The sequence below is a fragment of the Abramis brama genome, assembly GCF_963993115.1.
Source record: "Abramis brama genome assembly, chromosome: 6".
NCBI lineage: Eukaryota > Metazoa > Chordata > Actinopteri > Cypriniformes > Leuciscidae > Abramis > Abramis brama.
The window spans coordinates 39,518,269-39,544,276 of record NC_139968.1 but is presented as its reverse complement, the minus strand read 5'-3'; the positions used below and the strand labels follow the sequence as shown (position 1 = coordinate 39,544,276).

Sequence of the window (26,008 nt, the reverse complement as noted above, 5' to 3'; positions counted from 1 at the left end):
ATTATCAAACTTCTGTGTGTGTTTTTGCGAGGGAGCACAATGTCGGGAGAACACAAAACATTTGCGAGAAAATGCAATGGTCAAATTTTTCCTTCCATCTAATATTTTTTCCATCACCATTTCCCTTTAGGGGCTCTTATCATACAAACAACCATCACATATTTATTTAGAAAATGTATTTAATGAAAAAATTTAAAGAAAGAAAAAAGTTTAAAGTGTATATATATTACAAATATTGTTTTACAATTATACATGCTAAAAAGCATGAAAACATTTAACAACTGCAGTTGATTTGATTTGAATAAGTTGTCAACATCTGGTAATATATTTCTTCCCCCAGATTTACTTTTTCTTTGATGGAAAAACAATGATCATCAAGAGCATTTCATCAGAAAAAAAGTGACTAAAAACTAAACAGCCTAACTATTTCCTAATTATACAGTGAAAAACGTAAATACTTTTTTTGTATGTTGCCTTTCCAGGGCACCTTGAGTTTGCATTGAAAAAAAAAAATGCATAAAATGTAAACAATAAATTATTAATCATGGAGAATACCCCCCCCCCCCCCTCCCCCTTTTTAAACAGAGGCATTTCATCTTGCCTTTTCATACTAGTGTGATAAGAGTTCAGCGGTTTATAATACTGTTGGTTATAGTACTGTGAAACTGTCTCCTGACCATTAAGTGTGACAAAACACACTCTTTTAAGTCGGCTTTTGTTGCATGCTCAACTTTACTGATTTTGTCACTTAGGATTTTAGATGGTTGTAAAAATAGAAATGTTTCTTGGAATTCAAATGTGGATATCCAGTGTTTATGGTCCTCCTGCATTGTTAAGGGCAGGTTAGTCTCCTCTGGGGTTTGCACTCTCTTATTATTGGAACCTGTTAGAAAACAAAGAAGCATTGAAGGTAAAAACAGGGAAAGTGTTTGAACTGATATTCCCATTAATCTAAACATCAATCATCATGTGTGTCTTGATTTCAAAAAGATGGTTTCTACAGAGGCTCTAAAAGGGACATGGTGGTGGACAAAAAATGCCAACTTCACTGAACTCCTTGAGTTAAGCACTGACTGCATTTCTTTATATTTGAGTCCAAGTTCAAAATGAAACGCTCCATTGTTAACATATGGAGCTCTGAAACATTCCCAGTGGGACATTAAAGTCTCTGTCCGAGCTCACAACAGTTTTTGCGAGGGAAGATTTGAAAAATATCTCTTTCTCCCATCCCAAATTTTCCCACCACCACGTCCCTTTAGGGATTCTTCTTCACATTCACTTGCCATATATAATAGTTGATCAGTTACAGACTTCAGTAAGACAGTTATGACTTTAAAAGACTCAGCCAACTCACAAGAGCAACAACATTGAATGTCTTTGAGATCTTCTGTGTCTCGCTGGTGATGTGGAGTTTATAATGTCCACCGAGATTAGCTGCGATGTTAGTGATGGTGAGAGATCCAGTTTTGTGATCCAGTTTCAAACAGTCTATGAATCTTTCTTCATTATATAAGTATTCCTCATCATTTGTTTTATCCCATTTAGCGATGACGATAAATTCAGCGCAACTGCATTCTTTGGAGTCAGCAAACTTCCAGCATATCCGCTGATTTTCCTGTATTTCAGAGATATCAGTGTGTAGCGTCACAGGTTGTCCTACCGTCACTAATAATGTATTGATTTCATCTGTCTCAACAAATTGACCTGGAGAACAAACAGAAAGAGTTTCTCAGACAGGGATCAAACTTGTGCAACACTGTGTGTAACAGATCTTGTCCAGCAAACCATGAGACTTCCTACCATGAGTCATTACAACTAAATGTACAGATATTAATGATGCTGAAGTTATAGATTTTAAAAACAAAGCATTTATTTAATCAAGCTCCTAAAACTGCTCATTTTGATATTGCGGGATCCGTGATGTAACACCAGCAAATACATTTGCATATGCCCGCCTCCAGAGCAGGACATCAACAAATAGTTATACATCATCACACCATAGGCCCCGCCCACTGGCATTCAGTCTCTTAAAGGGATAGTTCATCCAAAAATGAAGTTTACCCCATGATTTACTCACCCTCAAGCCATCCTAGATATTAAAAAATATCCTGACTCTTCCAAGCTTTATAATGGGAGTCAATGCTTATATTTTTTTGGAAGTCCATCAAAGCGTGATTAAAGATAAAAAGAAGCGATGTGTTCGTGTAAGAAAAATATCCATATATAAAACTTTGACTAAAATAACTAGCTTCCGGCAGACGGCCATACGCAAGTCGACTAACGCCAAAAGAGTAACTCTTGAACTTGATGCACAATGAAATGGTGCCCAGTTTTGTGAACATGTTTTTTGAACCACGAGAGACGTCTAAGCTTACGCTACTACAACATCCTACGTCATACATCAAGTGTTCTTTGGTGTAAGTCGACTTGCGTAAGTTATTTTAGTCGATAAAGTTTTAAATATGGATAATTTTCTTACACAAACACATGGCTTCACTTCAGAAGGCCTTTATTAACCCCTGGAGCCACGTGGAGCACTATTATGATGATATATGCACTTTTATGATGGACAGATGCACTATAGGCTAGTTGCACGTGGCCGCCATTTTGGATTTCAGATCAGCGAGTGTGTGCTTATACACTTCCGGTTTCGCATTACGCCCGGTGCAGGGAGCCGGAGAAAGCCGAAATTGATCTTTTATAGTTGTTTATAGAATCAATTATCATTTAAAATACTACTAAGATCCATATTACTATCACACGAGCTAATGGCAATTAAATGCACGGATGCGTAGTCAGATTAATGAATGAAATACAACTGTTCACGAACAGAAGATTGTATTTGACTCATGCTGCATACGCATACGCAATGACAGTTATGCCTACTGTAAATATAGAATTACAACTACGATTAGAGTTGTTTGCATAAAATGCACGTGAACATTCACATGTTTGCCCTGTGATAGGCTACAATTCTCTCCATGCACGGCGACCGTTGATGTTCGAACTTGAGTGTGTGGGCCAGTACCTCCAGTGAAAACTAACGTGATCTGACAGCGAGAGCGAGAGACAACAGCGACCGAGTTCCATTACCACAGAGATATTTTTTTTCACAATGAGTATTCAAGAGAGGTGACTTGCCTTTCAGACGGCGACAGCCTCAGCACTTCATCGCTGTGTGCCGTTTTGTACCATTTCGTCACGTTACAACAGAGAAGTCAGCTTTCATGCATTCCCCGTTGACGCTGCGGTACGGGCTGAGTGGATGCAGAAGATCCCGAGGGATAACTTCAACCCGACCAAATTTTTAAATGCATATAATTTTCAGTGTATTTCACCTGTGCGTTTATATGCTTTCTATTAGCTACTGCATTTATTTTGTGCAAGTGACAAGATCTGTTTCATAAATAATAATAATAATCTGTCTGGTGTTTATAAGCAGCACATACAGTATTGTACTACGAGTAAAATATACACAAACTTACCTATATTAAATTGTTTGTGGTACCTACAGTAAAAATGTAAATGTAAAATATGTGATGATAATATTGATCGAGCAATTGATATAAGTAAGTAAAAATGCATGCAGAATTGAGAAAATAGTATTTATGGAGATAAATTGTAGCCTATCAAAGGGTAAACATGTGAATGTTCACGGTGCATTTTATGCAAATAAATTTAATCGTAGTTGTAGCTCTATATTTACAGTAGGCGGCATAACTGTCATTGCGTATGTGTATGCAGCATGAGTCAAATACAATCTTCTGTTCGTGAACAGTTGTATTTCATTCATTAATCTGACTATGCATCCGTGCATTTAATTGCCATTAGCTCGTGTGATAATATGGATCTTAGTAGTATTTTAAGTGATAATTGATTCTATAAACAACTATAAAAGATAAATTTCGGCTTTCTCCGTCTCCCTACACAGGGCGTAATGCGAAACCGGAAGTGTCTAAGCACACCCTCGCTGATCCGAAATCCAAAATGGCGGCCACGTGCAACTAGCCTATTATTTACATTTACATTTAGTCATTTAGCAGACGCTTTTATCCAAAGCGACTTACAAATTAGGACTAAATTATTATTATTATTATTATTATTATTATGATAGATGCACTTTTATGATGGACAGATGCACTTTTATCATGGATAGATGCACTTTTATGATGGACAGATGCACTTTTATCATGGACAGATGCAGTTTTATGATGGACAGATGCACTTTTATCATGGATAGATGCACTTTTATGATGGACAGATGCACTTTTATCATGGATAGATGCACTTTTATGATGGACAGATGCACCTTTATCATGGATAGATGCACTTTTATGATGGACAGATGCAGTTTTATCATGGATAGATGCACTTTTATGATGGACAGATGCACTTTTATCATGGATAGATGCACTTTTATGATGGACAGATGCACTTTTATGATGGATAGATGCACTTTTATCATGGATAGATGCACTTTTATGATGGACAGATGCACTTTTATCATGGATAGATGCACTTTTATCATGGATAGATGCACTTTTATGATGTATATACAGTGCTATGCATAAGTTTAGACACCCATGCTAAAGTTGACTAAAAAGAGGAATAAAAAATCATCTTTTGGAAATTGAACTTAATGCCTTAATTAAAAAAAATTAGGAAAAATCCAACCTTTAAGGACACCAATTTTCTTTGTGAATGAATAATGTATCGTAGATAAATAAATGTTCTTCCTTAAAATACAGGGTGCATAAGTCTGGACACCCCTATGTTAAATTCCCATAGAGGCAGGCAGATTTTTATTTTTAAAGGCCAGTTACTTCATGGACCCGGGATACTATGCATCCTGATAAAGTTCCCTTGGCCTCTGGAATTAAAATAGCCCCACATCATCACATAGCCTTCACCATACCTAGAGACTGGCATGGAGTACTTTCCATAAGATCATCTCTCAATGCAAATCAAACCAGCTATTAGGCTAACTGAAATAAAACCATGCCAATCTCAACTCAGTAAACTCCTAATTACTACAAATTAATAGTTAGTATGGTAATTGTTAAGTTTAGGTATTGAGTAGGATTAAGGGATGTAGAATATGGTCATGCAGATAAAGGCATTAATATGTGCTTTAGAAGTACTAATAAAGAGCCAACATGCTAGTAATATGCATGCTAACTAGATGTACCGCATGGCGGTACAAAATATGACCGCCGCTCAGGCCTGCACTGGCTTTCCACAAAAATAAATGACGTGGAGCAATTTGGCTGTATTGCGTGTTTATGTATATAAGTTGTATATTTTAAAAGACTGTCTGGAGTATTCCTGTGGATCATGGATAATTTAGAGTTTTGTAATTATTTGCCATTACTATTTAAGTTTTATATCAAAAGTCATTAGTTTAGACACTTAACATCCATAATGTGAAAACGTCACATCCATAACAGTGGTTTTCCCTACATAATGTATTACAAAAATGAGTTTCAAAAACACACTTATTGTGTTCAAGCAAGTCTTTTTCATGCTACATCGGCAGTTTGTTTAATAATTCACAGAAGAGATTTATGTCATCAAATGATAACAATGGATAACAACCATGCAAAGTATCAACATGAGAAATACAAAGTCCTGCTATAAAAGAGCCTTTTATAGTGTTATGTTACACATAACACATAACCATAACGCAACCTTCTGAGTGAGTCCAATATGTGAGTGAGTTGACCTTTTAATGACTATAATTAACTGAAGTGTCTAAGAAAATGATCTTGTCAGGGTTTGAATTATGTAGGTTTTGGAGTATGTACAGTTATAACTGTGTGAATGTGTGTGTGCCTGCATATGTATATGTTCCAGTTTATAACTGTGTGAATGTTATAACATGTTGCAACATTACAAGAGGGGGTTGTATGTCCATGAATGTGTGTGTTTATCTCAGCAGAAAAGACATTTCAACATCAACTCTATCACCCAATCTTCACTCAACACCACCATACAGGCCGATGGGTGCTCAATCATTAACCCTTTCACATGCACACCATGATAAAGTGATGAAAAAAAATATTTTTTTGTTTTATCTTGCTAGCACTTCAAATTTGTAACCAAAGGGTTGCCGGTTCGAACCCCGATCAGTAAAAAGCGACTGAAGTGCCCTTGAGCAAGGCACCTAACCCCTCACTGCTCCCCGAGCACCGCTGTTGTTGCAGGCAGCTCACTGCGCCGAGATTAGTGTGTGCTTCACCTCACTGTGTGTTCACTGTGTGCTGAGTGTGTTTCACTAATTCACGGATTGGGATAAATGCAGAGACCAAATTTCCCTCACGGGATCAAAATAGTATATATACTTATACATACTAAGTATGAAAAATCTGTGATTTTTTTTTCAAAGGACCCTCCCATTCAATTTCTACAAACCTCTACCAAACGGTTGAGGTGCCTGTTGATGGTAAAAGTCAGTTATCTGACTTTGGCATGGGTTTGTTGTGTTTTACTGAAATAAAAAACATTTTTTTCCCCAAAAAAGTGGTTTTATCTTGTAGCCCTGGTCCCAGAGTTTTAAAAAAACAATGTTAACAAAATTAAACTCATTCCCACTGTACCTAGTAGAACACTTAAGTAAATGTCTCATTTAAATTAATGGGATTTTATGGATTTAGGTGAAGAAAGTGTACACATAATACATTTTGGTCTGTACCATGAAGAGAAAACTGATTCAACTATATAAACTATATATTTTCTGAAAGCGTAGACTCTCAGGATGTGATCTAACATGGCATGAAACATGTCCCACCCACCTCATTAGTATACTGCCCAAGCATAACACATTGGGTATTGGTAAATCGGGTATATGGCTGATACCTAAAAAAAGTAGTAGTATGTGCATGTCTGTCTGTGTGTGTGTGTTTGTGTATGTGTGTGTCTGTGTGTGTGTGTGTCTGTGCGTGTATGTATGCGTGCGTACATGTGTGTGCGCGTGTGTGTTTGTGTGTGTGTGTTTCTGCATGTGGATTTGTATGTGTGTGTATGGGTGTGTGTCTGTGCGTGTGGATGTCAGTGTGTGTGCATGCTTGCGTTTGTTTGTATTCCTGCATGTGTGTGTGTGACAGTATCATCCTAAACCAGCAACCCTTCGCTCAACAGCACCATCTACAGGCCGATGAGTGTACAGTCACTAAATGTGCACATAAATTAATTTATTTTATACCCCCCCCCCCCCCCCCCCCCCATGGATGAAATTCTACAAAACTTAGCAGAGGATACCCCCAGAGGATGTCAAGTTAATCATACACATGAAATATGGTGCAGTTCTGAACATCTCCACTGAAGATAGGGGCGATTAAAGCAGAATAATATTGCATTTTCATTTTTTATGGGAAGGGCGCAAATCACAAATGAGTGATTATGGGCTAGGTTGATGTGGGCCCTTAACAGCAACATACCATAAACATTTCTTCATCCTCGGTGCCACGGTTCAGGTAGTTATTTAGGAAAAACTGCATTTTTTGGGTTTCGGGGGGCCCAGCGCGGGGGGGGGGGGGGCCTCCGGGGACCGAACAAAATTTTTCCGTAAAAGTCTAGTGGGGCTACATGCCCACCAAATTTCATGTTCCCCGGTGTTTCGGTGTCCCTGGTATCGTTGACGAAAAAAAAAAAAAAAAAAACTTTGAAAATCCCTATATGACCGCTTCGCTAGCTATGCGGCGGTCATAACTAGCTATGCTAGCGGCGGTCATAATAAGCTACTAGCTAATAGTGAGAATTGGACCCTAAACTAAAGTATTACCGATCATTTCAGGCAGAGAATTATAATGAGGGTTGAAAATAATAATAAAAAAAACTCAAGGAATATATATATATATTAATTTAAAGGCCAGTCATGGCTCATCTGATGTCACTGTTTCTGTTTCAATCTTTTCTGCCCTCTTAAACCATTCTGGACGAAACCAAAAATTAGTTTTTTGTTGTTTAATCTAAAACTTTTTGGCTGGCAAAATTTCAGTGTATCACTATTTAAACTGTATCTTACCATTAGTTAGAATAGCAGTAAGTTCATCTCCATTAGCTGGGCCTGTATAAAAACAATGACTCAATTTAAAGAATGAAGTAGAAGTAAATTCAACCTTTTAATAAAACTCAAATGTTTATTTGATGAAATTAGCTGTTGGTAACACATACCCTGTAGATCTGCTTGTTTAGATGTCTTGTGTTGATGGTAACGGCAAATACCACACGAAACTGCAGCCGCAACCGCAACCCCAGCCAGAACACAAACACACACCAGCGCTATTTCACCTGCTGCTATAATGGAAAAAGAGACAGAGTCAAACAGAATCTGAGAACATCTCTGTGAATAAATGGACCTCTGCCATACCTGCACATGTGTGACAGAGTGTGTTGATGTCCAGATGTGTGGTCTGGTTGCTGATGGGATTGTTCAGCACACAGCTGTAGGTGTTTTTATCCTGATATTCCACCTCCAGAGGTAGAGAGAGACTGATGCTGAGATCATACACACTGATGCTGGACAATACACTGATTCCTGCGTACCAGGAGAGAGTCACATCACACACATTCACCACTGATGAACACACCAGTGAACAGGATGATGATGATGAAGAACAGTGTGAAGAGTTACTGATGATGACAGGAACAGGCAGACGAGCTGGAAAACATGAGAGAATATTATTTAAAAAAAAATATTGTAAGTGTCAAACAACACTCTTAATGCACCAGTTTGATATGATCATAAATATAAATGTGGCAAATACAAAATAGTTCAATACTGCAATGCAATGAAACTAGAATGACTCACCAGAAACAATAATAATGAATTTCTTTGGTGGGACCTCTTTTCCACCAATGATCTGTAGCTGAAAAAGTCCAGAGTGATCAGTTGTGGTGTTTGTGATGGTCAGAGATCGAGTCTGATGATCCAGCTTCAGTCTGCCTCTGAATCTCCCATCAAGAACATCATCATATAATGAGACCTTATTGGCCAGTCTGTTGATCTGAACTATACGAGTGCTGTCAGGTCCAAATGTCCACAGTATCAGCTCAGCTTTCTGTATTTCAGTAACATCAGCTTGTAGAGTAACAGAATCTCCCTCCATCACGGATAATGTCTTCACTGTATCATCACCAAACACACCTGAAGAACAACCCAAGACACTTTCTTAAATGCAGATATAAACTGAATATTTTATCATTGACCTTGCTGTTTTCTATCCTATTCACTCTTTATTTATGGTATTTTGTGTCTAACATCCTCTTTTTGAGTTGGAGCGACATGAGCGTGGCCCAGATTAGATTGCGTTTGCCGGCCCAGATATGGCCCACATCTTCTTTGCCAGAACTGAACCAAAGTAGTGCCATAACTCCACCAAGAATGAGTCAAATAATACAATTTCATGTGGCCCACAAGTGAGCCTTGTATGCAATATTAGCATGGTTGAGCTCTGTTAAAATCTAACTACAACCCCAAATCAGAAAAAGTTGGGACACTGTACAAATTGTGAGTAAAAAAAGAATGGAATAATTTACAAATCTCATAAACTTATATTTTATTCACAATAGAATATAGATAACATATCAAATGTTGAAAGTGAGACATTTTGAAATGTCATGCCAAATATTGGCTCATTTTGGATTTCATGAGAGCAACACATTCCAAAAAAGTTGGGACAGGTAGCAATAAGAGGCCGGAAAAGTTAAATGTACATATAAGGAACAGCTGGAGGACCAATTTGACAATCAGAGATTTTCTGATTCAATGTTGATGTTCAGTGCGAAAATGAATGGAAACACCTTAAAATGTCTCAAATCAATTCTATATACCAATTTGATCGCAAAACAGCATGTGACGTCATTACGCACAGGTTTTTATTCACTTTAAAGCCGTTGGATGGAAAACACACTTTCTCCAGCTTTATTCGCATGAGGTTTTTTTTTTTTTTTACCGAACTTCAGATAATTCGATTGACAAGTGGATGGAAACTTAGCTAGTATCCCGGAGTATATTTTATTCCAGTAACTCCAACATTTCACTGAACTGAGACGTGTTGTGCTGAGAGAACTCATGAGCACGAGCAGATACTGAGCATGCGCGAACTACCGAACGTACAGGTTCAGCGGTTCCCAAATCACCAGCACAGAACCGAGAACTGTTTCTTTCGGACACGTTTGACATAATGAGAACCAGATGAGCTGATGAGCTGAGCATGCGTGCAATATTAAGTGCAAAAGTATTTTGTTGGACATCAATAAGTAACCAAATAAAACATGTTGGAAACATGTTTATCACATATTTACTGTATTTTCAATGTATTATTTTAAAGATTGGAAACACAATGAATGGATGGTAAAACTAAACATATACGCTTGAACCCTAGCAACAACAACAACAACAACAACAACAAAAAACGAAATGAAATGAATGAAACGTATGAAAGCAAAAGTGTCTGAGGTTTTCAAAATCTGTACTTACCTTTCAAGAGTAAAAAGTAGGTCAATAAAAGCCAGATCATTACGCTGATGTAAATGAAATCTGATTTAAAATAACCTAAAGTTGTAGTGTATTTGGTCATCGGAGGTGCGTTCTCTAGCTCATCTTTCAGCACACAGTTTCTTAAACGCGCTGACAGCGACGATTAACATACCGGTAGGCTAATTTTATCTAATTAATAATGTAATAATATTATTATATCTAACCGACTTAACAACAATAGAGACTATATTTTGAATTATACTCCTAATGGTTGCTGGTAAACCAGTAAACCTGCGTCTCGAGGAAAAGTTGGTAAGTTGAATATCAGGAAGTTATGAGGGAGGATTTTGAGTAATCTCGTAAACCTGAATTACCTGTATCATCGAAACTTTTTCACGTGACTGAGTAAAACACAAACTAATAAACACAATGCAGAATGTCCCTTTATGCACACCATAAATTATTTTTTATTTTTTTGTTTTTTTAAATGGCAGACTCTCTTGATTAACATGAAGTCAGTTATGTTTACATAGTCATATCACTAATCACAATACAAACAAAATCCACCCGTTTTGGTTGAGCACTTGAAAATACAAAAATTTTCTGTCATCATCTAAATCTCTCGACTAGCTGAGCTGATTATTATTATTACTTTATAAAATAATAAACAAAATAAGAAATATTAGCCTAATAACACTATATCCACTATAAATGTAAGTATTTAATAACATAAATAGTAATTATTATTATTATCATCATTATATTTTACACAAAACTTTTGTTTTGTGGAAAAACTTCTCTCAAGAGAGAACTATTATTTTTCATATTTTTACCCGAAATAGGGTGTTGTGAACATTGAGTACACATAGGCTATGTGATGTAATGAAAGAAAAAAAAATTAGATGGGAGGAAAAATTATTTGGTAAAATGCTGTCTTTAATCACAAATGTTTTGCATTCCCCTGAGAAACTTTGCGTTCACTCATTGAAAAACGAATAAATTAATTGTACACAGACTTATTTCTTCACACGACATTAATGTTTTTTCTTTCTTTTTACAATCTTTTTTTATTTCAATACGTGAAATGTAATTTTCAAAGGACAATTCAATTTGATTTGCATTTCAACACATTATCAAACTTCTGTTTGTGTTTTTTTGCGAGGGAGCACAATGTTTTTCGGGAGAACACAAAACATTTGCGCGAAAACGCAACGGTAAAATTTTTCCTTCCATCTAATATTTTTTACATCACCATTTCCCTTTAGGGGCTCTTATCATACAAACAACCATCACATATTTATTTAGAAAATATATTTAATGAAAAATTTAAAGAAAGAAAAAAGTTTAAAATGTATATATATTACAAATAGTGTTTTACAATTATACATGCTAAAATGCATGAACACATTAAACAACTGCAGTTGATTTGATTTTCCGGAAAAAAAAAAAGTTTTCAACATGTGGTAATATATTTTCTTCCCCCAGATTTACTTTTTCTTTGATGGAAAAACAATGATCATCAGAAAAAAGTTACTAAAAAGTAAACAGCCTAACTATTTCCTAATTATATAGTGAAAAACGCAAATACTTTTTTTGTATGTTTTTTCAATGCTTTTTCAATATTTTTAAATGCACCTTGAGTGAAAATGTAAACAATAAATTATTAATCATGGAGAATCCCCCCCTCCATTTTTTTTACACACAGTAGAACAACAAATATGGCAGAGACTCAAAGAAGCACTTCATCTTGCCTTTTCATACTATAGTGTGGTAAGAGTTCAGCGGTTTATAATACTGTTGTGGTTATAGTACTGTAGAAACTGTCTCCTGACCATTAAGTGTGAAAAACATACACTCTCTTAAGTTGGCTTTTGTTGCATGCTTAAAGGAACACTCCACCGTTTTTTGAAATAGGGCTTATTCACCTTCTTTCCTACATTTAGATAGGTGGGCAAATGCATTTTTGTCTCAGTGCATGCATTGTTTTAGTTTGACAGGGTCGGCGTGATCTTAGCTTAGCATAATGAATGGAATCCTTTGTTGCCAGCTAGCATGTCCTGAGTAAAAGTGATATAAAAAATTTAAAAAACCCACCTAATTACTTCTTGTGGCCTGCGTATTCACAACAAGTACAAATAGCGATGCAGATTAACACTAGGCGATTTCCTATGCAGATATTGACTTGGGACTATATTAGGGGGAAGCACAGGCGAAGCACTGCTACTTGGGCGCAGAGATATCACGCCCAAGTAGCAGTGCTTCGCCTGTGCTAGTCCTTAATATATAAGTCAATATCTGCCTAGGAAATCGCCTAGTGTTAATCTGCATCACTATTTGTACTCACTGTGAATACGCAGGCCACAAGAAGTAATTAGGTGGGTTTTTTAAATTTTTTATATCACTTTTACTCAGGACATGCTAGCTGGCAACAAAGGATTCCATTCATTATGCTAAGCTAAGCTAGCGCCGACCCTGTCAAACTAAAACAATGCATGCACTGAGACAAAAATGCATTTGCCCACCTATCTAAATGTAGGAAAGAAGGTGAATAAGCCCTATTTCAAAAAACGGTGGAGTGTTCCTTTAACTTTACTTATTTGGTCACTTAGAATTTTAGATGGTTGTAAAAATAGAAATGTTTCTTGGAATTCAAATGTGGATATCCAGTGTTTATGGTCCTCCTGCATTAATATGGACAGGTTAGTCTCCTCTGGGGTTTGCGCTCTCTTTTTATTGGAACCTGTTAGAAAACAAAGAAGCATCAAAGGTAAAAACAGGGAAAGTGTTTGAACTGATATTCCCATTAATCTAATCATCAATCATCATGTGTGTCTTGATTTCAAAAAGATGGTTTCTACAGAGGCTCTAAAGGGACATGGTGGTGGACAACTCCTTGAGTTAAGCACTGACTGCATTTCTTTATATTTGAGTCCAAGTTCAAACACTATGAAATGCTCCATTGTTAACATATGGAGCTCTGAAACATTCCCAGCGGGACATTAAAGTCTCTGTCCGAGCTTTTGTTTTTGCGAGGGAAGATTTGAAAAATATTTCTTTCTCCCATCCCAAATTTTCCCACCACCACGTCCCTTTAGGGGCTCTTCTTCACATTCACTTGCCATATATAATAGTTGATCAGTTACAGACTTCAGTAAGACAGTTATGACTTTAAAAGACTCAACCAACTCACAAGAGCAACAACACTGAACGTCTTTGAGATCTTCTGTCCTTCACTGGTGATGTGGAGTTTATAATGTCCACCGAGATTAGGTGTGATGTTAGTGATGGTGAGAGATCCAGTTTTGTGATCCAGTTTCAAACAGTCTTTGAATCTTTCTTCATTATATAAGTATTCCTCATCATGTGTTTTATCCCATTTAGCGATGACGGTAAATTCAGCGCAACTGCATTCTTTGGAGTCAGCAAACTTCCAGCATATCCGCTGATTTTCCTGTATTTCAGAGATATCAGTGTGTAGCGTCACAGGTTGTCCTACTGTCACTAATAATGACATGATTTCATCTTTCTCAACAAACTGACCTGGAGAACAAACAGAAAGAGTTTCTCAGACAGGGATCAAACTTGTGTGACACTGTGTGTAACAGAGATCTTGTCCAGCAAATCATGAGACTTCCTGATTTAGTCATTTAGTCATTGCAACTAAATGTACAGATATTAATGATGCTGAAGTTATAGATTTTATAAACAAAGTATTTATTTAATCAAGCTCCTAAAACTGCTTATTTTGATATTGCGGGATCCGTGATGTAACACCAGCAAATACATTTGCATATGCCCGCCTCCAGAGCAGGACATCAACAAATAGTTATACATTATCACACCATAGGCCCCGCCCACTGGCATTCAGTCTCTTAAAGGGATAGTTCATCCAAAAATGAAGTTTACCCCATGATTTACTCACCCTTAAGCCATCCTAGATATTAAAAAATGTCCTGGCTCTTCCAAGCTTTATAATGGGAGTCAATGCTTATATTTTTTTGGAAGTCCATCAAAGCGTGATTAAAGATCAAAATCTATTCATGATGAAAGTGCTCCACGCATCTCCAGGGGTTAATAAAGGCCTTCTGAAGTGAAGCGATGTGTTAGTGTAAGAAAAATATCCATATTTAAAACTTTATTGACTAAAATAACTAGCTTCCGGCAGACGGCCGTACGCAAGTCGACTTACGCCAAAAGAGTAACACTTGAACTTGATGCACAATGAAATGCTGCACCTGGTTACCCAGCCCTGTTTTTTGAACCGCGAGAGACGTCTAAGCTTACGCGACTACTACATCCTATGTCATACATCGTCAAGTGTTATTTGGTGTAAGTCGAATTGCGTACGTTATTTTATTCGATAAAGTTTTAAATATGGATAATTTTCTTACACGAACACATGGGGCCCTATTTTAACGATCCGAAATGCAAGTATAAAACGCGAAACGGAAGTAATTTTGTGGGCGGATCTTGTGTTGCTATTATACCGGCGGGATAAATTACTCTTGCGCCCGACGCAAATCTAAAATGGGCTGGTCATACTCATAGGTGTGGTTTGGGCGTAACGTGAAATAAACCAATCAGAGCATCATCTCACATTCCCTTTAAGAGCAGGCGCGCTTGTTCCATGGCGGATTGCTATTATAACGGCGGATTTGCCAGGAGCGGTTCACAGCCGAGGAGACCGACGTTCTCGTCAGGGCCGTAAAAAACAGAGAAGTGAGAAGTGACATTGTATGAGGATGGGAGAAACCCACCCAAATTAGCTTCGGTTAAACAGACATATAATCATTTTGGTAAATGTGTAAGCTAGACTCATGCCTATTTTTCCACATCTTCATGGACACCACAATGATTTCCCTCATGTGGTAATATTGTTCCTTGTAATTATGTATGGTTTGCAAAAATGAAAACTGCTGCGTCTGTGTAGATGAGAGAAGCAAAGTGTATGATCATTGTGCACACGCTACATTATGGCCAAGCATGCGCCCTTAAAATAGCATCTGAATAACGTGCCACTGACTTTAGACGAGGTTTTTCCTGGTCTGTGGCGGAATTGTTTTCTGAAACTGCAAAATAGCACCAGGGAACGTTTGCGCCAGAACACGCCTCCTCTTTCCGCTGAACCGTCCCCGGGAGCGCAAGTTCATTCCCTAATTTACCGGCATGCATCTGTGGAGGGAAAAGTCCGCTGTGCGCGGGTGCAAAATAGGAATGATACATGCGTCGGTGTACAAAGTCAATTGCGCTGGGTGCAAGATAGGGGCCATGGTTTCACTTCCGAAGGCCTTTATTAACCCCTGGAGCCGTGAGGAGCACTTTTATGATGGATAGATGCACTTTTATGGACTTGGAAGACCCTAGACGAGCCAGGGCATTTTTTTATATAACTCTGATTGTATTCGTCTGAAAGAGGAATGTCATATACATCTAGGATGGCTTCAGGGTGAGTAAATCATGGGCAAAATTACATTTTTAGCAGCAGATATTTGCCTACACTGCATGCGAGCATCGTGAAAGCAAATAGAACCCATTATAACAACTGATGGTGTCTAGACTGATACAGTATACAGATGTGATTTCAGTTTCTGACAAACTCCACATGCTTGAGTCTGTCGACAACAGGACAAATGTAAGAGTGAAAGAATGTTTGCTTTGATGCGTCCAGTTTAAACAGCTTGTTTGCGTCTCTATATAGACTTCAGAAGATCCCACCCAGACAGCAACATAGTGTCGGCCCAGATCCGGGCCACATCTGTGAATTCAACACGTACCAGAAGATGTGGGCCGGATCTGGGCCGACACTATGTTGCTGTCTGGGCTGCGTCTGAAACAATTGGATTGTTTATTTTAACGGTGCCTGGATCAAGTTGGAAGATTATATGTTTGTTCGGAGCATTTTGTTTTTCAAACAAGACACAGTGTAATGGAGAGTTTACAAAAAAGTTTTTGTTGAAAGATGAAGCTCTGACTGTATTGGATCTGACAGCAGCTGCATCACAATCCACAAGTAAATGATTTCATAATCCTTTATATGTAAATTATGGTTTCATATGGATAATGTTTGTAAAACAATTACTCGTATACAACAGCGAGTGGGCATTGATACTATTTCTAATGCAATGACTTTAGCCAATCATAAAGCTGAGTCCGTTTACTGGCAAGCCTTAAAGAAGACGCGACTTAAAAACTGACTCACTTTAGTTTAGGGTCCAATTCTCTCTATTAACTAACTACGACTTTTGCCTCAGTGAACTCCTAATTACTACTAATTAATAGTTAGTATGGTAGTTGTTATGTTTAGGTATTGAGTAGGATTAAGGCATGTAGAATATGGGCATGCAGATTAAGGCATTAATATGTGTTTTAGAAGTACTAATAAGGAGCCAACATGCTAGTGAGAATTGGACCCTAAACTAAAGTCTTACCGATCATTTCAGGCAGAGAATTAGAATGAGGGTTAAAAATAATAATAAAAAAAACTTAAGGAATATATTTTACATTTTTTATTTTATTTTATTTTTTATTTAAAGGCCAGTCATGGCTCATTTGATGTCACTGTTTCTGTCAATCTTTTCGGCCCTTTAAAACCATTCTGGACGAAACCAAAAATTAGTTTTTCGTTGTTTAATCTAAAACTTTTTGGCTGGCAAAATTTCAGTGCATCACTATTTAAACTGTATCTTACCATTAGTTAGAATAGCAGTAAGTTCATCTCCATTAGCTGGGCCTGTATAAAAACAATGACTCAATTTAAAGAATGAAGTAGAAGTAAATTCAACCTTTTAATAAAACTCAAATGTTTATTTTATGAAATTAGCTGTTGGTAACACACACCCTGTAGATCTGCTTGTTTAGATGTCTTGTGTTGATGGTAACGGTAAATACCACACAAAACTGCAGCCGCAACCGCAACCCCAGCCAGAACACAAACACACACCAGCGCTATTTTACCTGCTGCTATAATGGAAAAAGAGACAGAGTCAAACAGAATCTGAGAACATCACTGTGAATTAATGGACCGTTGCCGTACCTGCACATGTGTGACAGAGTGTGTTAATGTCCAGATGTGTGGTCTGGTTGCTGATGGGATTGTTCAGCACACAGCTGTAGGTGTTTTTATCCTGATATTCCACCTCCAGAGGTAGAGAGAGACTGATGCTGAGATCAGACGCACTGATGCTGGACAATACACTGATTCCTGCGTACCAGGAGAGAGTCACATCACTCACATTCACCACTGATGAACACACCAGTGAACATGATGATGATGAAGAAGAACAGTGTGAAGAGTTACTGATGATGACAGGAACAGGCAGACGAGCTGGAAAACATGAGAGAATATTATAAAAAATGAATGTAGGCAAATACAAAATAGTTCAATACTGCAATGCAATGAAATTAATTATTTCGCAACTATAGAATGACTCACCGGAAACGATAATACTGAATTTCTTTGGTGGGACCTCTTTTCCACCAATGATCTGTAGCTGATAAAGTCCAGAGTGATCAGTCATGGTGTTTGTGATGGTCAGAGATCGAGTCTGATGATCCAGCTTCAGTCTGCCTCTGAATCTCCCATCAAGAACATCATCATATATTGAGACCTTATTGACCAGTCTGTTGATCTGAACTATACGAGTGCTGTCAGGTCCAAATGTCCACAGTATCAGCTCAGCTTTCTGTATTTCAGTAACATCAGCTTGTAGAGTAACAGAATCTCCCTCCATCTCGGATAATGTCTTCACTGTATCATCACCAAACACACCTGAAAAACAACCCAAGACATATAAACTGAATATTTTATCATTGACCTTGCTGTTTTCTATTCTATTCACTCTTCATTTATGGAAAAGCTTGGTGTGGATTGTGTGTCTAACATCCTCTTTTTGAGTTGGAGCGACATGAGAGTGAGTACCGGTAAATGATGATTACATTTTCATTTTTTGAGTGAACTATCCCTTTAAGTGCAATAATCTGTTCTTCTAATTCCCTCTTTACAGGTCCAAGGCCACTCAGGCCCAGTCAGCAAATTTCCTTTGGCACAGATTTGGCACAGATAAACAGCTGAGCTAACAGATTAGATTGCGTTTGCCAGAAAGATATGGTCCACATCTTCTTTGCCAGAACTAAACCAAAGCAGTGCCATAACTCCACCAAGCACGAGCCAAATTTCATGTGGCCCATGTGTGAGCCTTGTATGCAATATTTGCATAGTTGAGTTCTTTTAAAATCTAACTAGTACATTTTTTAGTAGTACTAGTTAGATTTTAACTCAAATGTAAATAAAACACTCAACAAAAAAATATATATATATACACTTCAAACATAAAACATGCTTTGTTATTAGATAGGCTATACAATCTTTGCATTTTTGTTGGTTTCATTTTTGAATACTATAGCACCTGTAATAATAAAAACGTTAATCTGGGCGTTTTTCTTTCTCCAGACTATACCACCAAGACATTTTCTTTTACTTTAAGCTCCAAAAACAGATCTAAATGAACATTAATGCTGCAATTTAAAACATATTAATAATCATCATCGTTACCATAATCATTTCTTATAGTTTATATTTCATGAAAGTTAGCAAAGTGAAAGTATACCCTAAGTCTCGAAAACGTAAATCTACTCACCATCTTCCACGAGTAACGGGACGAAAAATAAAACAAATATCTTCATATGTCTGTACATCTGAGCAAAATGTGGGTGAACAAAGTTGTCCATTATAGATATTAAACTCCGTTCGACGTCCACCCGTTTCTAAATGACCTAATTCACATCCTGACAGCGAAGATTATTAACATAGTTTCCTTTGATAATTAGTTTAATTGTATTAATAATAGCCACCTTAACACGTTTATCCGAGTGAAAATCATTGGTGACTCTTCTGAATTTCAATGCTGGGTAAATCTATAAACGCAGTAAATCCGTATTTAAGGGGAAGTAAGTTCATTAGAATTTCCCATAGACAGTAAAAGAATTTCCCAATGAGAACTTGAATGAATAACTTTCCATACACTCATACCGGAAGAATCACTCCTTAAACTAATGTTTTGACATTCGATCTGCATTCAATACAGTGATGAACAAGTGTTAGTGCCACCACCAACAGGTCAAAATTCAAGGTCAAACTTTTTGTTCATGACAAGTGTACCCGCACTTCCTGAAAAGAGAAGCCAAAACATTTCTATCGTCCCTGGTGTCTTAAACCCCACCCTCTCTCTATATGATCCATCATTTTTTTTTTTTTTTTTTTTAAGATTGTTTCTGTCGTTTTGAGTAGTTCTTATTTGACATAGATACAACACAATTAACTCATGAGAATTTTTTATTATTATTAAAAAGTAAAACAACAACAACAACAACAAAAAAATTTATTTCGTTGTGAGGCTAAAAATGAGTTATCAAACTGTCTGCAGTCTCTCATTCACATTACACAACTGTTTGAAATGGCACCACTTTAAACTTAGATTGCCCACTAGAGGGCAGAAAACGTTCAAACATACACAATGTCATTCATAAACACTGAAAAAAGTTAAAACTGACTCTATAAAATGTAACAGACATGCAGTAAACACAACATTGACATCATAACACTTTGTCATGTTACTTTTCACAGGTAAACACCATTCATTTTAAACACGTTTCCAGTTGTAAAGGCTCATAACCGCAGAACATTTTTATTTTGAATAAGGATAATGTAAAAGTTGCTAAAAAGTTGTTTCAGAGACATCTCCATTCATTAGCGGTGAATTTGAGGAATCTGAAAGAAAACAAAGAAAGATTCTTGTTTGAAACATTTAGCTCTTATTTGGTTGATTCTGGATTTCTTTTGTTTCTGTACAGTAATGGGTTTTTCCTTTCTTGTAAACCAAATCTGACCTTTTCACATGCCATATGATACTGATATGATTAATGAAGTATAAACAACAAACACTGAACCACATTACTGTCTCCTACACTTGATTATTAAATAATAATTATTTTAATGCATTATAGGAAAATTCAGTCAAACAACCCAGTAAAACGTATAAATAGTTCATTTCAGAGCGTCTAACTTGTTCACACTGGACAGATTTGAGGTACTCACTTAGGACAATAAATGTTTTGGAGATCATATTTTGTCCAATTCCGAGAATTAGTTTATAAATGCCAAAGTCTGTAGGTCTGATGTCATTGATTGTGAGATATCCAGTTTGTTGATCCAGCTGTATTCTGTCTTTGAATCTCTCATCATAATCATCACAACCGCTATTGTTCGGTTTATTCGCTCTGTTGATGACTAAAAATGGATTAGTTTGATCTGTGCCTGATTCTCCAAACCTCCACTGTAACACATCGAAGCGTTGTATTTCAGTGAGGCCGGTGTTTAGAGTGACGGACTCTCCCAACATCACTGACACGGTCTTTATTACGTCTGTTTGATCCACAACTTCACCTGGACAACATACAGGAACACAGAGAGAGATTAAACACTCAGTAGCCTATAAGCATGATATAACCAGTAGCTGGACACTTGCCACACTTTTTAGTGACTTTTTTTTTTAGAAATCATCATAATTTCGATATCATTAGAGCAAGTTCAGCTCTGCGCTCAGAAAGGGATCAGTTAACAGGTTAATACTGATAACCAGAGCAGATCCTATGAGTTTGATGACATATTGGACATTAATATTAGAGAATCTTACCATTACTCAGCTCAGTGTATTCTTGATTTGGAGTCTGGGCTGTTTAAACACAAACCACAGACTTAAATAACAAGTTTCTTTTTTACACTTTTCCACAATGTAGATACTCTTGCTCTAACTGTGAGTAATACTTACCCGCTTGATGTGTTTTTCTATATTTCCAGTAGATACTTAACATCCCAGCTACAGCCAAGACTAGTAGAGTAACTAATATACCAACAAAGATCATCACCACATGACTGAAGGGTAAGCTCTCTTTTGCATTGAAACTCGATGCATCCACTACGAAACAGTAGATCAGTGAGTTAACACATAATACCTTTGACCTGCAAGTAGAGAACAGAACACATCAGTTAACAATACTACTGCCATACCTGCACATGTGTGACAGAGTGTGTTGATGTCCAGATGTGTGGTCTGGTTGCTGATGGGATTGTTCAGCACACAGCTGTAGGTGTTTTTATCCTGATATTCCACCTCCAGAGGTAGAGAGAGACTGATGCTGAGATCACACACACTGATGCTGGACAATACACTGATTCCTGCGTACCAGGAGAGAGTCGCATGACTCACATTCACCACTGATGAACACACCAATGAACATGATGATGATGATGATGATGAACAGTGTGAAGAGTTACTGCTGATGACAGGAATGGGCAGTGGAGCTGGACAAGATGAGAGAATAAACAGGCAAAAGATCAACCTTAATAAAAAAAAATTATGCAAAATACCAGCAATGCAAGTTTGAGAGGTGGCGCCCCGACAAATCTCGCGAGAATCACGACTTGCTTTACGGCACAACGCCGCATATATCAACAACATATGAAGCAGCCTCTATGGAAGACACTAGCACGCATTACAGACATGAATCATGTCAGGGTCGACGAAGAAAACGCGGTCGGAAGAGTCAAGGAAAAGAAAAGGGTGTTCGAGGCGCACATACAATACAGACTGCCGACAGTTCAACAGGGCGCACACAGCTCTTAAAGGGGCCACACCTTATTTTAGCTCTTAAAGGGGCCACACCTTATTTCCACTCATAACAGCTTCCGTCCTAAGTAGGGTTGGGTATCGAGAACCGGTTCCATTTTAGAACCGGTAACAAATTTCCAAAAACCGGGTATTCGATAAGAAGCACGCATTACGATTCCTCTTGTCGATTCCTGACTATCCGTTATTTCAAATGTAGGCGCACGGCAAGCACGTTCATAATAGAAGCGACATGAGCATACGGTGCGCGGCGCTCGTTTTTGCAGGCACGCTCATGCCTCGGCGAGATGAAAACATCTCAACTTTTCAGAATGGCGCAAGCGGTGCGCAGGTCAAGTGACAAAAAACAACCGACCTTTCTGTAACATTAAAAGCTCGGCTGAACAGCTGATCATAGCTGAACAGGGCGGGTTTTATTTCTCATCTCCATAAATATATCTAGTAGCCTAGTAAATGGTTGGTTGCATAGCAATGACAGACGCCACGGGAGCGCAAGCTAGGGGTGGGAATCACCAGAGGCACCACGATACGATATTATCCCGATACTTGGGTCACGATACGATATTATTGCGATTTTAAACATATTGCGATATTCTGCAATATATTGCAATTTATTACCTTTTTCCAAATTCAAATTATGTCCGCAAAGGAAAACTGTCAACATCTGTTTGTTCATGTCACATCAATTTTAATAATCTCCATTAATAATCTGTGTTAATAATCTGTTACACAGAACTTTATTATATTAAATATTAATCAAAAATGATTCACACCTTCACAAAATCCAAACATTCAGTGTAAGAGTAAAACAATGACATAACATTATTTATAGTAAGTTTATTTGATTCACATCTTATTTAGAGTTTTGACCTCGACAACCCAACTGCATTTACCGCAAACAGTCTAAACTAAAAGATTGTTTTGGTTGAATTGGTTCAAAGGAGTAGTTCGCGAATCGGACGTGTCATTAGCGGACTTGTACAACGCGTGTGTTTATCCCGGCAGTCAGGACATCGCACAAGATTTGTCAACACAGAAAACATTTCATCATTGGATTTTGTTTTGTTTATTGAAAGTGTTTTTCATGTCAGCTGAATGTGCGGAACGCTTTTCAGAGAAGATAAGGCAACGTAAAAGTTTTTCTTCTTTTTTTTTGCACAACACCCAGCAGTAATTCAGGGAAAAAATACCCGAATGCTGCACGTGAAACTTCGGTCTTCCGATCTTTTACCATCGTGTCAATTCTCAATTGATTTTGATTAATATGCGCGAGGGAGCGAGAGTGAGAAAGACAGTTTGAAGACGGCGAGTGTGCGCGCGCGCGACCGGTGTTACAATATATTCAGTTCCTGAAATATTTGGTTCCAATGGGTGGAGCTATCATGAATATTCACGAGACCATTAGCGTGGGCGGGGCGACAAATACAAGCGAGTGGAACAGAAATTATTAGCGTGAGCGCCTCAGATCGCGTCCTAAACTATATCTATTCGTTTCTGAGATTAAGCTTTTTAAATGTCTATTATTGTATGTTTAAATAAATATTTACAGATATATTCTTGTGTTTTGATTCTGTCTCCCAAAGTTGTCTGTAGGTTATTATTGAAATAGCTTTTATATGATATATGATAACTCAAGACAACATACGAACTTGGAGTTGCATATTGTTGGAAGCTTTGGATGTTGCTTTACGCTTAACTGAAAATCTTTTTGATACACAACTGTCAAAGGTTATCATAAATGTTAGGCTTCAGTTGCTTTAACAGTTGTTTTCTCTAGCAATGCTTTAGAACGTTGGTCAAATTAAGTGATAATTATTTCAATTGTATTGATGTATACATAGCAAGGTCCAACTAAAGTAATGTTATACTCAGTTTGTGCAATTTGTCGTTTTGAATGTACCATTCCAAAGGTAAGTACACTTAATTTGTATAAAACAGAGACAAAACTCTAGCAAATTGATTCATTTAATTTTGTTTTTTATTTGACACTGCCAAATTTCATATTTTCTTTCATTGATATCATGCATGGGAGTGCAAAATTAAGGGTGTTTACATCTAGGGCAAATAAAAACCTCACTGTATAATATAGTATAAGACCTCATCTAAAAGTAGTATGTTTTGATCATAAAGAGACAGAGAAATCACTAAGTGTTACTTAACTCACCTCTCATTGTATAGGTCTGTGCCCTTCTAAGGACATATTTTTCTTTTTTTTTAGAAACACCATGAGGAACCTTTCCAGATTCTTTAAATTCATACAAAGTTTTAAACATTTCCTTATCTATATTGACAGACAAAATGACAAATTCAACAAAGATGGGTAGGTTTATTTACATGAATTGTGGTTAAGACTCGTTATTCTAAAACATCACCATAACTAATTGGATGATGAATGCTTTGCAAACTATATGTAATGAACCAATTATTTATTGGCCAAAGCTGTACAATAGTAAATTGCACCGAAATAGAGATCAGAAAAGAAGTTTCTCAGGTGTGGTGGGATATGGACATATAATTAAAAATTATTCTCATTTAAAGAATATAATACATATAATTTTTATAATATAAAACATTATGCATAAAGTTATCTACCTATCCTAAATACATATACATATATACATGTTTAGTGTTTCAGATGTGCTTTCCCTCATCATGTTTGTGGATGATACAACCCTTGTTCTTTCACATTCACATTTTAGTACGTTAATGAGCAATGCAAATGTTGGCTTAGTTGCTTACACTGCTTGGTTCACGTTAAATAAATTATCTTTAAATATTAAGAAATGTAATTTTGTTATTTTCAGTGGCAAAAAAACATACAACAAAGAACTAGCGCAAATTAGAATTGGGCCTGTTGAGATGCTTCAGTTAACAACAACAACAAAATTTTTAGGAGTTATTATTGATGAAGGTTTGAGTTGGAGAGGACACATAGACTATGTTTGTGGCAAAATTAACAAGTCAATTGGCATAATAAGGAGGATTAGTCATCTTGTTACTCCAAAATGTCTCCGTACCCTATATTACAGTTTAATCTATCCGTATTTGTCTTATTCTAACATGGTGTGGGGGAGCACATTTCCTACAAAGCTACATAAAATTTTAATTCTCCAGAAACGGTTTGTCAGGATAGCGACTCGTTCAGGTTCCCACACATCTTCAGCTATATTATTTAAGAAACTGCATTTTTTCAATTTTTGACATTAACGCCTTCCAAATATGTGTTTTCATGTACAAATTATTTTCATCGGAAGGAAAGATTCCTGGTCAGTTCATGTTATACTTTAAAGCTAACTCAGCTGTTCATGCCCATAATACCAGGCAGGTAATGGATCTCCATCCTCCAAACTTTACCACATGTAGAGGCCAATTTTCAATAAGATTTAAAGGTACACAGATATGGAATAGATTTTCTCATGTGGCGAGACAATGCACCTCAGTAGAGTTTTAAAAGAGTTTTAAGAGGTCTGCTGATGAGCTAGTTTGTGCACTTGGTTGTTTCTATATTTTTTTGTATTTTTATTTTACTGAGAAGTGCTTGCTGTTTTATCACCAGTATTATCATGACATATTTTGTTTGTTTGTTTTCTTTTTTTCTTTTATTAATGTTTGTATGAGTTGTATTATATTGTGTTTGCATTCTTTGGTTATTTTTTATCTTTCTTTGGTGGAGGCTTTAGATAAGCCATACTGGCTTTTTGCCTTCTCCGGCACTGCATCAGTTTGTCCTTGGTGTTGTACTTCCTTTAATTTGTGCAAATAAATTAATTAAAAAAATATACATACATAAAATTGATAAACAAAAACATTTTCCTCAACATATTTCTGTGTAAAAATGATTGAG

The 26,008-nt window shown here is 37.0% G+C and overlaps 1 protein-coding gene across 2 annotated transcripts; it reads right to left on the bottom strand.

Annotated features, from left to right (window-relative positions):
* Positions 1 to 168: 168 nt before the first annotated feature.
* On the bottom strand, positions 169 to 19,350 carry LOC311084208 (uncharacterized protein). 2 transcript variants are annotated; one of them, XM_084116122.1, is made up of 7 exons: positions 19,117 to 19,350; positions 8,810 to 9,145; positions 8,369 to 8,659; positions 8,173 to 8,295; positions 8,024 to 8,065; positions 1,355 to 1,704; positions 169 to 883 (listed from the first exon to the last, which is right to left on the bottom strand). In XM_084116122.1, exons 1-7 carry the CDS (start codon positions 19,205 to 19,207, stop codon positions 833 to 835), a joined length of 1,284 nt encoding a protein of 427 aa, XP_083972248.1. In that variant the 5' UTR covers positions 19,208 to 19,350; the 3' UTR covers positions 169 to 832. The 2 variants fall into 2 exon arrangements, with proteins under 2 accessions (XP_083972248.1, XP_083972247.1); XM_084116121.1 differs by lacking the exon at positions 19,117 to 19,350 and adding an exon at positions 10,481 to 10,806.
* Between the last annotated feature and the right edge of the window lie 6,658 nt (positions 19,351 to 26,008).